General features: G+C 40.7%; 1 protein-coding gene across 2 annotated transcripts in view; it reads left to right on the forward strand.

The window, feature by feature from the left end:
• JAZF1 (JAZF zinc finger 1) overlaps positions 1–18,011 on the forward strand; it is a 336,781-nt gene that overhangs the window by 187,691 nt on the left and 131,079 nt on the right. For both annotated transcript variants that reach the window (XM_077856425.1, XM_077856426.1), the window contains exon 2: positions 4,656–4,728. In XM_077856425.1, coding sequence (XP_077712551.1) covers positions 4,656–4,728 — 73 coding nt within the window. The remainder of the gene's footprint in view (positions 1–4,655; positions 4,729–18,011) is intronic.

Raw genomic sequence — 18,011 nt, forward strand, 5'->3', positions numbered from 1 at the left:
GCCTCCCGACCCACATCCTCCCCACCTCCCACTGTGGCTGTTCACACTGAGAAAAGGGCCTGGTGTTAGGAAGACACAAAACTTGTAGGCCTTCTCAGGGGGCATGATTTCTCCCTCTTCCCATAGCACTCTCAGCCTGCAAATAGCTTGTGACCAATAGAGACCTCAGTAGTCTTGTTGTGAGGCAGGACAGTTGATTTCTCACTTTCTTAAATGTATAAGTAATTTGGGTCTATAAAATTGTAACAGTGGGCAGCCCGGGTGGCTCAGCAGTTTAGCGCCACCTTCAGTCCAGGGCCTGATCCTGGAGACCCCGGGATCGAGTCCCACATCGGGCTCCCTACATGGAGCCTGCTTCTCCCTCTGCCTGTGTCTCTGCCTCTCTCTCATGAATAAATAAATAAAAATTTTTTAAAAATCCTAACAGTGTAGACTACCTAATGCAGAGCTTGATTAGCCTCAGTTAACCCAGCAAATGACCTTGATAGTTTTCACTTCGGCTTGAGAATAGCACGATGAAATGTTCAACATAAGTCACAGATCCCCTTAGCTGCCATTGCTTCCCAACGCCAGAGACAGCAGAGCCTATGAGCATGAGCCTTACTGATTGAGCCTGTTCCTTGGTCATGTTGCAATTCCACTTCCTAATGAGAAGGGTCAGAGTGCTATCCTCTCTCTTACCTCTGCCATCGGTTCTGCCTTCCCCCCCACACACACACACGCCCCACCCCCGCCACTTGAGAAGTAGTGGGAGCCAGTGCTGTGACATTGAGAAGTAGTGGGAGCCTTTGGCCTTCAGTTGAATCTGGGAAGCCACGAGTCACCAGGACCACATGACCTCTTCCACTTTGTGCCTGCGTCTAGGCCTTCACGTACAACCGAGCATTCAAGCTGTCAGCCCGAGGTAGCAATGCCAGAAGAGGCGCATCGCCGTCTATTTTAGAAGATGTTTTAGAAACTGAAGCAAGCCAATAGGTTTCTATCACTGGGGTATTTATAAATCTTAGCATTTGAATCCTCTTAGCCTTCAGTCAACTTGAAATCTGTGAGCAAGCAAGGGGTGGCATGAGGCAGAAAACCAGAACCTCTCGGTGCTTTTCTTGGCTGTCGCCTGCCCTGCTGAAAAAGTCTGGGTTTATCTTCTTGTCACTTCTTAGTGCTATAAAAGCGGTTGAGTGCTGTTACATGTGGCCGTAGACAGCCACATTAGAGAAATGCTTGCCTTCTTGCCAGTCGCCAGCTTGAGGAGCATCCTGCGGCTATGAAAAAATCAAGTGTTCCTCTCCCACAGACTATTTACTGAGGTGGATTATATCTCTGCGCCGCGGTAGCTGATGTTCCAGTTTCGGATTTTTATTGGCACCGTAGACAAACCAGCCAGGGAACTATCTGGGAGATTGGGGCCATAGCCATTGGCGTTCATATCACATTTCTTTCTGTAGCAGCTCATCGTATGCAGAAAATTTCTCAGTGGCGTGGCACATTGTATAAGGAAATTCTTTTTATTGAATTCGGTAATATCCAGGGGATAGTGTTACTCTCTCCAGCCCGTTCTGACAATGGACGCTCCGTGTTCCTGAGGAGCACGTCATCGTCCTGCTGTGCAAATCCTCGTCTCTTGTTGCTCTAATCCTTTCCTGTAGAGAGTTTCTAGCAGCAGGCAGTTACTTTTCTGTCAGGGAGGGAGAAATAATAAAGGCAGCTATTCTACTTTTACCGAATGTGAAGTGCTCAGCGGCGTAATTAAATCCATAAAATGGTGAGTCATGATCACGGCACACCAGTCAGCCAGGAAGCGAGTGACGGAGCTGATGTTTATTTGCGACCAGCAGCTGATGCAGTTCCTCCAGTAGCACTTGTGTAGGCCTCTCCTGATTTGTGGGCACCAAGTGCCTAATTGCATTTTTAAGAACTCCAGGCTTTAATGAATGTTCTAAAGGTTGCCCAAGGAAATGTTTAATCCAGAAAAGATCTTTAAAGCCTAGTGGATATCTGTCTGGAAGTTCTACTTTCTTGTGGTTGGCAGAGTCTACGTTCTAGAAAAGAGAATCCTGTCCGAGGTGCTTCCGGATGGTCTTTTTTGTCATGGAGAGGATGACATTTGGAAGCTTCTGGAAGTCCATTTCACCACTAATAATTTGAGGGTATGCGACCATAAGTCTAGCATAGGCTATAGAAGGTGGTGAAACAAAGTAAGGAAACAGTATTTCAGTACCTTCCTTTGCAGCTGGAATGCAAACATTCTTGATTCTTTGTGGGAAAATTACAAGGTATAATTTGTGTGAATGTCAGTGGCCAACATCATTCATCTGAGCATCAGAGAACTGAAGGATTTTATATAAGGTACTTCCTACCCTTCCCCAAAGACATATTGGGGTGTCAAGAAGAAAAGAATAATATACACGTGTGTTTGTGTGCGTACCTACTCACACTACTACTCACTACTCACACACTAGTGAAAGAAAAGTAAAAGTCAAGGTAGCTTAGAGAAGCCATATTTAAAATAGCTGAACTTCTATAATGTGGAAACAAAGGAAAGCTTCAGAGGATGGTTGTGGGAAAACAGACTGAGCATCAGTTACAAGAAGAAAGGCAACAGTGGAAGATATAAAAATGTTTATTGGCCTCCTAACTCTTTTCCCCTTTAAATGGACATTTTAGACTCAGGATGGTGTTTCTTTCAAAATCATACACCTTATGTAATCGTGCACCAGATGGCTTGGAAGGAATGGGTTTTAGTGAGTCAAGCTCAGGCCCTTGTCTCAAAAGCTAAACACCTCGATCATCAGGCACTCCACTCGAGGTCAAAGTGTTTTGTGATCGTTTGAGAAATTTTCCACATAGACATTTGCAATCATTGCCTTGTGTGTTCTTACCTTCCTCTCCATTTTCATGGCTTTTGTTTCCAATCTCTTGTTTCTTACCTCGTTAAGCACCTACAAAGACCTTGCAGGATTGGTCTGTCAGTCACCATTTGCACACATGGCCTGCCCAGCATTCCAATGGACCATTTTGGAGATAAAACACCTTTCCCTGGTGAGCGTTGTCCTACTGACTCCTCTCTAGCAAACACAGGGAAAGGGCACAAGCATTCCTCAGAAACACAGGTATGCTTTGGGGTCACAGCAAACTTAGAGGAGCACAAGGAAAGGTATTTGAAAATGAAGTTTGCCTTGAACAGTGATTTCCAGTATGCAGAGAACCGTGGGTTGTATCTGTAGGCTAGTGATGTACAAACAGCCTCAGTTGCATATGTAATCATTGTAGCAGGGAGAGGAAATGCGGAGTTACTGATCTGTTCTCACTCGTGCTGCCAAAACCTTGAGACCCGACTTGATGGAGCCATTCAGAGAATCTTTGTCTCTTGTTTCAGAATTTGGCTTTCAAGGGCCTGAGATGGCAAAGACCCAGGAAGCAGGATTTCTGAATAGTATGTCTCTGAAATTCTTGGCATAGGAGAAACAATAAAGTGAACATGAGATTTTTAACTTTAACACCAAGAATAAAATTGCTGCTACCGCCTAGTTTTAGTCTGGGAGTCAAGAGCATTGCAGATTGATTTTTATGCTATCATTTTTGCCACCCGTGCTCTGTGCCACTGTGTCTGCGCCCCCCCCACCCCCCCTCACCTGTTAATGTGCTTTGGGGTTAGCGTGTAGATCTTGCATCGACTCCGTGCAGTAAACGCTTCCTGTACAAAGGTGCTTGAAACAACATCTGTCATTACATCAAAGAAGGTGTTATTGCCAAGTGCAGCTGGAAGAGTTCTAATAATGAGATGCTTTTAAATGAGGTTATAATGAAAAGAAATCTGTGTGAAATGGCTGAGCCTTTTTCTAGGAAAATAAAAACGTGTGCAGTTTCCTCCCTTTATAGTCTTATTACATAAACCGTGTTTTGCATGTGTTTAGTGCAATCATTGCTCTATGTGAGAAGCTTGAGAATTCATTTCTAGTTGTGAAAAGTGCAGTTTGTGTATGTGTGTGTGTGTGCGCACGCGCGCGCACGCCATGTTGGAAAGGCACCATTACAGAAGGTTGCTATGGTGTTGAATTCGCTCTCTTCAGGAGAAAAGCCCCTCTGATGAATGTGGTGTTTGTAGATTCTGAACCAGTATGAGAATTCCTGAATGAGAGTCTAGAAAAAGTTATAATAAACCCATTATACAATTAAAAAGGAGAAGAGCTGCCCTCCAGAATGTGAATCCAAACCCAGAAAAGTGTTCAGTGAACAAGAACAATACTCAGTGGGTTTTCAAATTGATGGAGCTTTCCAATGGCAACTAATTTGTTCCAGCATTCAAGTGAGCATAATTAACAGAGACTTTCTTTCTTAGGCCGATTACCCTCCAAAAACCATGCCAACATTGTAACTGTAAGCAGTGAAAACCAATATTTATGAGGGGGATTGTGCAAGAGTTTGTGTGACAGATGGACATTTTATCACTGTTGATGTTTGGAATTCCCTTGAAAAGTAATGTAATATCTTGTTATTTATGAATGAATGAACAAATGATTGTGCTTTGCTGCCTGGGTTTTCTTTAAAAAGAGCAATGTTAAATCTGTTTCTCTGTCTAGCCCCTATTTCTTTATGTTAGGCATCCTCATATATTCTAATGCAAAAGCTGAAAAATCATAATTGTGTTTTTATTACAGATACAGATCCACGTGTCTTAGAAAAACAAGAATTACAGCAGCCAACCTATGTTGCCCTCAGTTACATTAATAGGTAAGCCATTTTCAGAATTTATAGCAACTTTGTATCTGCCACATGTTTGTTTTTTAAATGTATCTTTTTAACAGTAGAAAAAATTGTTTTCAGTCTTAAAATATTTACTGGAGATTATTTAAGATCCACCTCTATACAGAATTTTGTTTCTCCGTTGCAGAGCTGTAGGATTGTAGTGTTCTGTGCATATGTCTGAAAATAGGACTGATTTATAAGCTCATTCTGGAAGTATTTTGTATGCAGAGTTAGAATATGCTCTTTTGACTTCATAGGGCAGTTTGAGAGATTAATGGATGTATGTTTGAGTGAAACTTTTAAACCCTGGGGTGAAGAGGTACTTTATGAATTCAGAACATTGTTGGAATATCAGAATATATCAGGATATAATAAATCGAAATAATTTAATATCAGAAGGTTATTTAGTAGCAGCTCATTTTTAGTAAAAACACTCTCAGCAACCATCCCATCTGTGCAGAGTAACATGAGTTTTTACTGTAACTGAACGTGTGAGCATGACTTTAGAGAACACTTAGGACTTCATCTGTCAGATCTAAAAGGAGACTTGGTGTTTCAGCCAACTTAATTAAGGAGACAGTGATTTCTGGAGACAACCTAAAATCAACTTACATTAAGAAAACATACACCCCCAGAGAGAGAAAGGCAAAGCAAAAGCAAAACTAACTGGCTTTTAATGAGAATGAAAAACTCTGCTCGTAAGTCAGTGCATGAATTTCCATCAACTGTCCCTTTTTCATATGAGGCGAAGAGTGGTTTTCCTTCTCTTGGTACCAGAGCTGAAGTTCAGAGTCTGAAGTAGAAGACTGGGAATGAATTATCTTTTTTTTTTTTTTTTTTTTAAAGATTTTATTTATTTATTCATAGAGACACAGAGAGAGAGAGGCAGAGACACAGGCAGAGGGAGAAGCAGGCTCCATGCAGAGAGCCCGACGTGGGACTCGATCCCGGGTCTCCAGGATCACGCCCCGGGCTGCAGGCGGCGCTAAACCGCTGTGCCACCGGGGCTGCCCTGGGAATGAATTATCTGTACTGTTCCATTTCGAGGCATTTTTTGGGGGGAAAACTTACTAATCTTTAGAGAGCTTTGAGTTGGAGGTGCCTGTACTCCATTTCAAGTTATTTTAGAAAGCATGTTTTTAAAATGATTCATTAACATCAACCTCTATCTGCATATTATTGCCTTTGGATTTCTTGCTTACGAGCCTTGCCTAGAAGTGAGGTAAAGCATCTACAGGGTCTCACTGCCTATGATTTTTGAAATTTTAAGTAGAACACCTTCAAAACCACATCAGATACAAATGAAGGTTTACGTGCTTATCTGGATTTCTCACAAAACCGGTTTTTGATGATTAACCTACATTTTGAAAAGTCTTTTATACATTAGAATTATGTGTATGTGATATGTTAATTAGCCTAATATTGGGCAATAGGATCAATAGGCTTCTGGATTAACTGGCCTTGAATAAGATTTTTTAGTAGTGCAGCTGTTATGTTTCGGGTAAAACTTTACCTGTGTGTGGACAATTTCATAGAGTACCAAACCTTATTCTAGTAAGAATCTGAGCTTTTCACATTCATTCTTCTTCACATTGTCCAACCACGTTGGCAGCAGGGATCTACTCATTACATAGGTGTTCTATTCCCTGGAGAAATACTCTGAGAAATATTTGGTAGTCCCAAATACTCTGGTGTGATTTGGGACTATCAAAGAAGACACTGTCGACAAGGGCCACACACAACAAAGCTACCAGAGAACTTGAATCAAGTATGGTAGTTTAGCATAAACTGTGCAGTAGGAGAAGCTTGAATCTGAGTCTTCGCATAGGAAATACAATGACGTGAACATGTAGTTCTTGGAATTCGCCACATCCTGTCCCAGATGACACAGAGTTGACGTATGAGAGGATGGATGTGTTTGCTGGTCTTTAGGTGACGAGAAGGACTGTGTACAGAGGTTGCCCAGGTTACTAACAACTTTTCTCACTCGAGATCCCTTTGTGAACAGTGTCACATTGGTAACGTAGTACATTAACATATGACAGTCTGTGTATTTGTAGGTGATGGATAAACACTTAGTAAATGAGAAGACCAAGCCATGGATAACTGTGAGGAAGAAGTCAGGTCTGGCAACAAGGAGAGTTAGGTGAAAAGGAGTTGTAGGGCTCTTAGACCTAGAAGGGAAACCCTGGAATTCACATGAAGCCAGTAGAGGATTCAAGAAGAGAGTAATGAGTTTAACTGGAAAGAAAGTCTGCTTGACAGCAATCTCCTGCAGCAGAAAAGAGTGCTATTAGGGGGGAAAAAAAATAATTTTTTTTTCTCTCCAACCTCAGGGGAAAATAAAGCTTAATTTTGCTGAACAGTGAAGACAGAAAAAGAATATTTCTCTGCTCATGTATCTGTTTATACAACCCTAATGTACTTTTGGACATCCCAAAATTGAGATGAAACTTTCTTTGGCAAGAACATTGCCAAAGAGTGAAAACAACAGACTTTGGGCCCTTCAAATGGAGCTAGCTTTTTGGATTCTAAAAAAGAAAAGAACTGAGTGGAAATTGGAGCCTATATTTATATGTTTTAAATTGCCTTACTCTCTTGAACCCAATGTGTTGAACAAACTTTTAATTCCTTGAAAAGCAGTTCTGTTACAACACCTGAGCAAATTTTAAAATCTAAATAGTGAGAATGAGACAGACTGAATGAATTAGGGTTCTGGGAACAGTTTGGGGTGAGGGAGATGGATATGAATTTTAAAGATAGGAAGCTCTGTTAATTTTGTGATGTGAGGAGCAAGAATAAGTCCATGTAATGGGAAGTTTAATTACTGCGTCTGTATAATATTCGTATACCTGGGAAGTATAAAGTGCAAGAAGAAAGGCTATAAGACTTTGAGAGCGAATATAGAAGAAATAATACTAGAAAGAGCAAATATAACATTTCTTATGCTCTGAGCTCTATGCTAAACATTCTTTTTACATGGCTTATTTCAGTCTTCACAATAACCCTATGAAGGAGGTACTGTGATGATCTCCACTATACAGGGAGGGATAGAAGTTAAGTGACTTGTCATAGGTCCCCAGGTGGTATGCTGGGGATTATTGGGTTCAAACCTACATCATTAGGCTCCAGAATCTGGGCTCCTGATCACTATACAACCTGATTTGTTGGGATATCAGAGTTACATGCTAGTTTACTTTAGAAAAGTAAGAAGAAAATTTGGAAAACTAATGTTAGAAAAATACAGTAGGACAGCTGGGCAGAGGGGCACAGAGAGACCTAAAAATCAGGGTATATTGCCAAGCTGTAGATAACCAGAGAGTAGCAACCTAGTAAAACAGCAGGAGACAGCAGAAGCTAAACCTGCCGTAAGTGAGGCAATCAGTAACTCCTAAATGATACATTGCTATGGGAAAAGCAAATTGAGTGTGCCAGGCACATCCTAGCAGAGCAAGCAGGCCTCTGCTGTCCTAGAGAGGGATGCCTTCCATTGCAGGCAGAAAGGGTGGAGCTCATGAGCGGGGTGCACAGGGGACAGGATGGGTCAGGACTATCTTCACTCCCCCTCTCACCAGTAGGCGCGTGATAGGTGAGCGGCAAGGTGAAGTCAGGTGAGCCTCCATCAAAAGGCTGATCAGGGGGATCCCTGGGTGGCTCAGCGGTTTAGCGCCTGCCTCCAGCCCAGTGTGTGATCCTGGAGTCCTGGGATTGAGTCCCGCATCAGGCTCCCTGCGTGGAGCCTGCTTCTCCCTCTGCCTGTGTTTCTGCCTCTCTCTCTCTCTCTCTCTCTCTCTCTCTGTCTCTCTCTCTGTATTTCTCATGAGTAAATGAATAAAATAGTTTAAAAAAAAAAAAAGGCTGATCAGAAACACTAACCCATACCTGGAGGTTTCCTTCAGGTTATGGTGATGTGGTTCAGGTGGCTGCCTTGAGGTGATAAGATGGCTTATTAGTAACTTGTGACTCTGCAAAATAGGTACCTGAGAGGGGATCCCTGGGTGGTGCAGTGGTTTAGCGCCTGCCTTTGGCCCAGGGTGCGATCATGGAGACCCGGGATCGAATCCCACGTCGGGCTCCCGGTGCATGGAGCCTGCTTCTCCCTCTGCCTGTGTCTCTGTCTCTCTCTCTCTCTCTCTCTCTCTCTCTCTCTCTCTGTGACTATCATAAATAAATAAAAATTTAAAAAAAAAAAAAGAACTTCATTCTAAAAAAAAAAAAAAAAATAGGTACCTGAGATAACCTAAACCTAGTAGCCTACATGGCCATGGCTGCTAGTTAGACTATCTTTTCTACTAAATGTTTTTCTTAATTTAGAAATGTTATTTTAACCTCAATTTTTCAATTGTGTATATGATTTTGAGGTAAACTGTAAAGGAGTATCCTACCTAGGCCCAAATTGGTACCTTTCTTGCGGTCAATACCTTGTTGTTTACTACCTAATAAAGATCTAATAGTTCTCATACCTAAACTACAGCTCTACTCCAGTTCTCTTTGTAAGACTGCACTGCCACAAGAGTTAGGTTTCACCTCCTCTGAAAATGGCTTTTTATTTAGCTTCGTGTTTGCTATTAAATTGCAAATTCTAAAATGAGTTTCATAGAACACCAATTCCAAAGGGTATTTTCTTGTGTCTGTCTGTCTCTCTCTCTCACACACACCTCATTTACTCACAAAGGATTCTGTGGTCAATTAAATGTGGGGAAAATCTGAGTTAAATAAAATGGGTTTCTTTACTGCAGGATTTATCAGATCTTTTCCTTTGCTGCTATGCATTCTAAGTCTCTAGGAGAAATCTGTTTCTCATAGGGACCTGATCCCAGAGCACTTTTTCTTGAAGCATCTGATGGGACTTGTTCTGCATATACCGGCAGGGGGTTGCTAGAATTACATCACTTTCACCTTTATCCTCAACTTCCCCAAGGAACCCTGAAACCTTTTATTCAGGAAAGCGTTCTATTCTTTTCCTGGTTCAAAAATCAGAAGACTACTTTTTTCCTCATGGTCAGCTGGGACAAAGGAGAAAATTGTGCCCTTCTATGATAACCCAATCAACTTGTCTTGTGCCTTATTTATTTGAGAGAGTGGAGGGGCAGGAGGGAGAGGGAAAGAATGTCTTAAGCAGACTCCCTGCCCAATCTTAGGACCCTGAGATCATGACCTGAGCCAAAACCAAGAGTCTGACACTTAACCAACTTGTACCTCTTTTTATTATTTTTTTTTAATTTTTGAAAGTTTTGAGAGAGATTGAGAGCATGCATGAATAGGGGGGAGGAGCAGAGGGAGGAGAAGCAGACACCCCACTAAGCAGGCGGCCTGACCTCAGGACCCTGAGATCATGACCTGAGCTGGAGACAGACACTAAACCAACTGAGCCACCAAGGCACCCCTTCGTGCCTCTTTTAATAGTAATCCCTTTACTTCTCACAGCCTTCCCAGATACCTAGTTGGTTTCTATGAAAACAAAACTTACATTTTCTTATTTAGAAACTATCACAGTTGATTTCCCCCATCTCCAATGTCATTCTTTTCTCTCTTTGAGAAATAGGACAATGTAGTAGTTATGAGTATGGGAGGAGTGGGGTGCCTGGTTGGCTCAGTCAATGGGGCATGCATTCCTCGATCTTGGGGTTGTAAGGTCAAGCTCCACATTGGGTATAGAGCTCACTTAAAAATCTTTAAAACAAAAAAATGGACAAGTCAGGCTACTTAGATTTGAGTCCTTTTTCTGCTATTCATGAACTTTGTGAGCAAATTGACAAGTCTCAGTGTGTTTCCTTCTCTCTAATGACACATTCCTCATTTTGAGTATTGATTTGTGTACATAAAGCACATGCAACTGTGCTTATGACAGTATTACATAGGTCTAAGTCTTTAGCACTTATGTGGATTGCAGTACAAAAATCTGTTAAGTGGTGGCTATCAATAGTTCTCCTGCCATAAACAACTGGACAAACTTAGGAGATAATGGTTTGTAAGCTCTGGATAATAGACAGTAAAGACCGATCCCTGAGAGAAAGGAAGCATGATCACCTGGCTCACTCTGAGGACCATTTTCTTACTGCAGTGGAGTTCCCTAGAACTGTTCAAACCTGAGCACAGCACAACAGTCCCACTGCCCTAGGAAGAGAGAGGTTGATGGTTGGGGTAACTAAAGCTGCTGGAATCTGTAGCACAGGGGGACTATAGATGAAGGATCTGTGTAGAAGAGGATCACAGAAGTCTGTATGAGGATCCTTCATGAGTCCATGACTGAGGATGGGCTGTGTATATTATTTGGTATAAGACTGTGGATCTTACCAAGGAGCAGCGAATACATGGGTGAGAATGAAACCATGAGACCAGAGGTGAGGTGTTGCTGGTAGGCATTGCATTCCAGCCCAGCCAGCGTGGAAATGACTGGTTAGCACCCTACTCTTCTACCTGAGATATTAGAAATAAGAACTTTGTCCTAGAGCGTGCCCTGCTTTAGAGCCACTCTAAAAACCTCTAAAACTGGGCAGCCCAGGTGGCTTAGCAGTAGCACCGCCTTCAGCCCAGGGTGTGATCCTGGAGACCAGGGATCGTGTCCCACATCAGGCTCCCCGTATGGAGCCTGCTTCTCCCTCTACCTCTACCTCTACCTCTCTCTCTCTCTCTCTCTCTCTCTCTCTCTGTGTGTGTGTGTGTCTCTCTAATAAATAAATAAAATCTTAAAAAAAAAAAAACTTGCTCCACTAATGCTTTAAAAAAATAAATAAAATAAAATAAAAACCCCTAAAACCAAGCCTCTATAAGATCTTCAGAGGAGACAAAGTTCAGAAGTGAGTCCTGACAAGTTAGATATTCTTAGAAAACACTCTGGGCTTTCCACAGATTTGCCCTAAGAAGGTATACATTTAGGCCTATACAGGTTCAACATAATCAGCCTGAAATTGAACTGCCTGCTAGAACAAAAATCACTAGTCTTCATAGGAATGAATCTGATATGACAATGTCTAATATGCAATAAAAAATGACTAGACATGAAGGACAGAAAAATCTTATCCTTAGATGAGGGGGGAAAAAAGCAGTCAACAAAGACTCTCCCTAACATCTGATATGGCCCAGATGTTAGTTTTGGGAAACAAAGACTTGAAAGCAGTCATTATAAATGTGTTCAAGAACTCAAAGGAAGAATACACTAAATAAGAGGTTGTTTTGAATGAAAATAAAATCAGTCTGGATGCTTTTTAAAAAATTCTACCAGAGTATAAACTGCTTCATGAAAGCTTTCTTCCTTTTCACCCCACTTTTATTCCCACTCCAAAACCTCACCTAATTCCCCCAAACCATCACTCTGGCTGTTTCAGTTGGACTCATTTTTGCCAGATTATAGTCCGTCATAGCCTCATAAAGAAAGCTGTAATTAGCCAAGTGTGCACTGACCTTCTATTTTATACAAACAAGACTGAAACATTTGATTTTTTTTAAAATCTAAAGGCAGTAGGTTTTTTTTAATGAAACCACCTGTTTGTGGTCTTCTGAGAGCAGTCTGTATTTATTACAATACAAGACATGCTTTCCTATTTCCCTCCTTTGTCCACCAGATCTGAAGTTCTCTGTGCCCCAGCCCCATACTGAAGTTTGTGGCCTAATGCATGCCATAAACATGTTGCATGCTGTTAGATCTCAAACACCAGACGTTGTGCTACCATTTTCTCAACCTGTGTTTTTTATGAACATCAGTTGAAACAAAGCTGAGATGGCTGCCTGCCAGATTTTCCTTGTAATATCGCTAACCTGATTTGGCTTGCTCATTGTGTTTTGCAAAAACCATGTACTCTCAAGAGACACAGAGAAACTGGAAAAAACCCTTATGTGACATTTTGGCTTGCTTCAGCAGAATTCGCTTGTGCTGCTGGCATAAAACACATGGTGAGAGAGGGGAGTCCTGGCAGAACTTGGTGATATGATTTGCTTGTTAGAATCTGGGCTTCTTAAAAAAAAAAAAAAAAAAAGAATCTGGGCTTCTTGCATAACTTACTTCTTTGCTGTCCAGTTTGTTCTTAGCTCAGTGTTTTAAAGCAGGTTGCTTATATAGTTACCTGTTAGGTCAATTTTTTTTTAATGTTTCTTGTGTCTACCATCAGTATTTATGACTGGTCTTTTTTTTGATGCCAGTATACTTAGCATACAGTGATATATTAGATTCAGGTGTACAGTGTGGTGATTCAACAATTGCATATAACACCCAGTGCTCATCACAAGTGCACTCTTAATCCCCATCACCTATTTCACCCACCCACCCACTTGCCCTCTGGTAACTATCAGTCCTTTATATTTAAGAGTCTGGTTTTTGGTTTCTCCTTCTTTTTTTTCTTCGTTCATTTGTTTCTTAAATTCCATATGTGAGTGAAATCATACGGCATTTGTCTTTCTCTGACTAATTTCACGTAGCATTATACCCTCTAGATCCATCCATGTTGTTGGAAATGGCAAGAGTTCATTCTTTTCATGGGTGAGTAAGGTTCCATTGTATGTGTGTGTATTTATACATACCATTTTATCCATTCATCTATCAGTGGACACTTGGGCTGCTTCCAGAATTTGGCTGTCGTAAATCATGCTGCAATCAATCTAGAGATGTGTTTTTCAAATTAGTGTTTTCATATTTCTTGGGCAGATATCCAATAGTGGAATTGCTGGATCATATGGTAATTCTAGTTTACATTTTTAAGGAACCTCCATACTGTTTTCCACAGTGACTACACTAGTTTGCATTCCTACCAACAGTGTATGGGGGTTCCTTTTTCTCCACATCCTCCCAACCCTTGTTGTTTCTTGTATTTTATATTTCACCCATTCTGGTAGGTGTGAGGTGTTATCTCATTATAGTTTTGTTTTGCATATCCCTGATGATGAGTGACGCTGAGCATCTTTTCATGTATATGTTGACCATTTTTATGTCTTCTCTGGAGACATGTCTGTTCGTATCTTCTGCTCATTTTGAGTATATAGTATATAACTGTACTGGAATTAATACCTCAACACAATACCTTGTTTTTGAGGTATTGAGCTGTAAAAGTTCTTTATCAGATATGTTATTTGTAAATATTTTTTCCCATTCAGTAGGTTTTCTTTTAGTTTTGTTGATTTCCTTTGCTGCGCAGAAGCTTTTTGTTTTGATGTAGTTTTAATAGTTTATTTTTGCTTTCATTTCTTTTGCCTCAAGAGATCTATCTAGGAAAACGTTGCTACAGCTGATGTCAGAAATTACTACCTGTGTTCTCAAGAACTTTTATGGTTTCAAGTCTCACATTTAGGTCTTTAATCCACTTTGAGTTTATTTTTGTGGACCATGTAAGAAAGTACTCTAGTTTCATTCTTTTGCATGTAGCTGTCCAGTTTTCCCAACACCATTTGTTAAAAAGATTTTTCCCATTGCATATTTTTATAGTTTTTTAAAATTATTCTTTATGCCCAATGTGGGGCTTGAACTCAGATTCTTGAAATCAAGAGTCATATGCTCTACCAACTGAGCTAGTCATGTGCTTCCCACCCCCATTGCCTATTCTTTCCTCCTTTGTCAAAGATTAATCCATAATCTTGGGTTTATTTCTGGGCGCTCTATTCCATTGATCTATGTGTCTATTTTATGCCAGTGCCATACTGTTTTAGATACTACAGCTTTGTAACATGAAGTTTGGAACTATGATACCTCCAGTTTGTTCTTTTCAAGATTGCTTTGGCTATTTGAGGTCTCTTGTGATTCTATACAAATTTTAGGATTGTTCTAGTTCTGTGAAAATGCTATTGATATTATTTTGATAGAGATTGCATTGAATCTGTAGATTGTTAAAATGTCCATATTACCAAAATCAATGTTATTGTTCCCAATCCATGAGCATAATAGATCATTTGTTTCATTTTATTTTATTTGTTTGTGTCCTCAGTTTCTTTCATCAATGTTTTATAGTTTTCAGAGTATAGGTATTTTACCTCTTTGACTAGGTTTATTCCTACTTATTGTTTTTGGTGCAATTGTAAATGGAACCATTTTCATAATTTCTCTTTCTGCTACTTCATTATTAGTGTGTAGAAATGCAACAGATTTCTGTATATTGATTTTTGTATCTGGTGACCTCACTGAACTGATTTATAAGTTCTAGTAGTTTTTGGGTGGAGTCTTTAGGGTTTTCTATATAGAGTATTATTATGACTTATCTTTTTATGCATCTTTGAGTACAGTTCAAAGCTGCATTACATTTTTTAAAAATCTTCAAACTTACTGGAATGAGATACCATGATATTGAAAGAATCTAATAATAGACTTAGATTTTCTATTTTTTTTTTCCCTTTGTAGAAACCCATTCCCCAGACTTATCCTAAGTAAGAGCTGCTATACTTTCAGTGTTTCTGACTGTGACATTACTGTGTTGATCAGTGTCCAGTGCCACCTCTTCTCTCCCCCTATTCAGGCCAGTTGCTGGATATTAACTTGGAGTTTGTCAACTTGCACTAATTGCCTTGTGTCATTGACCCTGCTCACTCATTATCTCCACTCTGAGCCTCAGATAAAACTAACAAGTGCCTCTCTACTGAGGCTAGCTTTTGAGAGTCACTACAGAAAAGCACCTAGCAATGTGATTCATTTCACTGCAAACGCAACCTTTCCAACTTAGCTGGGCCCTCAAGACTGTCCCATAATCCTTTTTCATCTCATGTTAAAACCTGGCTAAACTTATCACAGTCAGTTTCTAGTGTACCTATTATACTAAAGTTCCTAAAGGAATTCCCAATCCCCTCATCAGCAGATATTCTCAGTTCCTGTACTGAGCAGATAAAGACTGTTTCTGTGTCCACTCTCAGCTTCTCTCTTCATCATCTCCAGATTCATCTGGATCCTTCATGCAGTTATACTCTACACCCATCTCTTATCCCAATGGCCTGGAAATCCCTCTCCTCTGGCTTCATTTAGTAACAGCACATATACCTGAAGGTTTTGTCTGTCCTAAGAATTCCCTATCCATTTCCATTTTCTCTTCATGGATACCTATGGCATCTTCCTTGACACTTCACTTACTTGGTCTACCTGCATCGATGCCATTGGCTACTTTGTTTCTGAAAACTTTCTTCTCTTGTGCCCATTAACTTGTTCTGTCCTTGTGCTTCTTCTACTTCTTTTCAACACATGGCGGCTTCTTCCTAATTTGTGTCTCTAGTATTTTGCTTTTCTGTGTATATTTCCTCCATTCCATGAGTTTACCTCTATTGCCTCTGTGGAAAGGACTCCTCAACCCATAACCCCAGCTTCCTTCCAATCTTAATTTCTAAATGCCCTCTACTTCTTGGTACATGAATAGTCAGTATGGGCTCCACTTACCCAGTGCTAGGTCCATTACTTCACATCTCTCTTTGAAAATGATCCTCCTTTTTGGATTTATAATGTTGTTTAATGGTGCCTACTCATTCATTAATCTTGGAAGCTTGGAGTTAACTATCTGCTTGCCATCTCTTTTCCTCCCATTTCCAAATAACCAGACACCAAATTTGCAACATCTGCACTCTAATCATCTCTTAAATGCTTCCCCTGCTACTGTCTTTACTTGAGCCTCTAAATTCCTATTTTGATTATCCCAAGAACTCCCAAATCTCCATGCTTGCCCTGTTTTCTCCACTGCAGCCTACTAGCTGCCATCTAAAGATTTGTCAAAAGAATCAGCACCATGTACAAAAATCTTCTGTGTTTTGCCTTTAGCTTGCTATGTTCTCCCTCTTTTCTGGCTAGGACAACTCTACTTTTCAAAATCAACTTTTAATGCTACCTATTTTATGAATTTTCCTGACCCTCCCAGACAGAATTATTTACATCTTTATTTTCCAAAACCATTGTGTTAACACACTTTGCTATGACCATTGAATCATATAAAATTTAAGTTTGTGTATGTTTAAAAGGAGTAGCAGCTTCTTCCTTCTCTCCCTAAGTCCTCACTAAACCCCTACCCAAAGTCACCATGTAACATCATGGTGTAGGTATCCATCTATATTCTTCCTTAGGTGCAGACATGTATGTAGAGCTTCGGTTTTGGCATTTTTCTTTTAAGATTTTATTTATTTATGAGAGACACAGAGAGGCAGAGACATAAGCAAAGGGAAAAGCGGGCTCCCTGAGGGGAGCCTGATGGGGAACTTGAACCCAGGACCCCAGGATCATTACCTGAGCCAAAGGCAGACACTCAACGGCTGAGCCTCCCAGGCGTCCCTGGTTGTAGCATTTTTAAAAATGGGAGACTGAAACGTGAATAAATATATAAAATCTATAATATACAAACATTATAATGCACCTATTACTTTGTTTTTCATTTAATATCTTTCCACATCAAAGAGGTAGATCTAACTCCCTTTTTATTTATTTTTTTTTAATTTTTATTTATTTATGATAGTCACAGAGAGAGAGAGAGAGAGAGAGAGAGAGGCAGAGGGAGAAGCAGGCTCCATGCACCAGGAGCCCGACGTGGGATTCGATCCTGGGTCTCCAGGATCACGCCCTGGGCCAAAGGCAGGCGCTAAACCGCTGCGCCACCCAGGGATCCCACTAACTCCCTTTTTAATAGTGACATACAATTCTAAGAAATGGACGTGTGGCACTTCAACTTCCCCCGTGCTAGTTGGACACTCAAGTTTCCAGATTTGTTTCTGTTTGTGTCTTTTGCTCCTAATAACAGTGCTATAATGTAGATTCATCCCTATTTATTCTACAGGTCTGTATTTTTTGCTTATATTTCTTCATTAGTAGAATTTCAGTCTGATCACCCTCCTCTCCTGACAGTGGCTTCTAGTCACCTCTGGAATAAAAGTAAAACTCCTCACCATGGCAAATAAGGTTTCTATGATCAGATGACCCCTACCTCTAACACCCTCCAGCAAGAGCCACCGTTCTTGTTCCTTGAGCACACTCAGCTCCTCCTGCTCCCAGCTCTTGGGCTGCCAGTACCTTTGATGGGATGCTCTTTCTCTGATCAGAGCTTCACACAATTCATTTCCTCCTCCCTTCAGGTATCCAGTCCAATGTTACCTGCACAGCAGGCTTCCCTGACCACCAAATGAAATAGTTCCCTATCCACTTTTGCCCTCATTCTGCTTTCTTGTTCTTTGTGGTACTTACTTATCACTACCTGAAATAATTGTTTCTGTTGAATGAATACCTGTCTTCCTCATTGAGACTATGAGCTTCTTGGGGGCAGGAACTTTGTCTATCTTGGTAATCACTATATCCCCAACTTCTAGAATAGTACCCATTACACATAGAT

The sequence above is a fragment of the Canis aureus genome, chromosome 18, assembly GCF_053574225.1.
Source record: "Canis aureus isolate CA01 chromosome 18, VMU_Caureus_v.1.0, whole genome shotgun sequence".
NCBI classification, from domain to species: domain Eukaryota; kingdom Metazoa; phylum Chordata; class Mammalia; order Carnivora; family Canidae; genus Canis; species Canis aureus.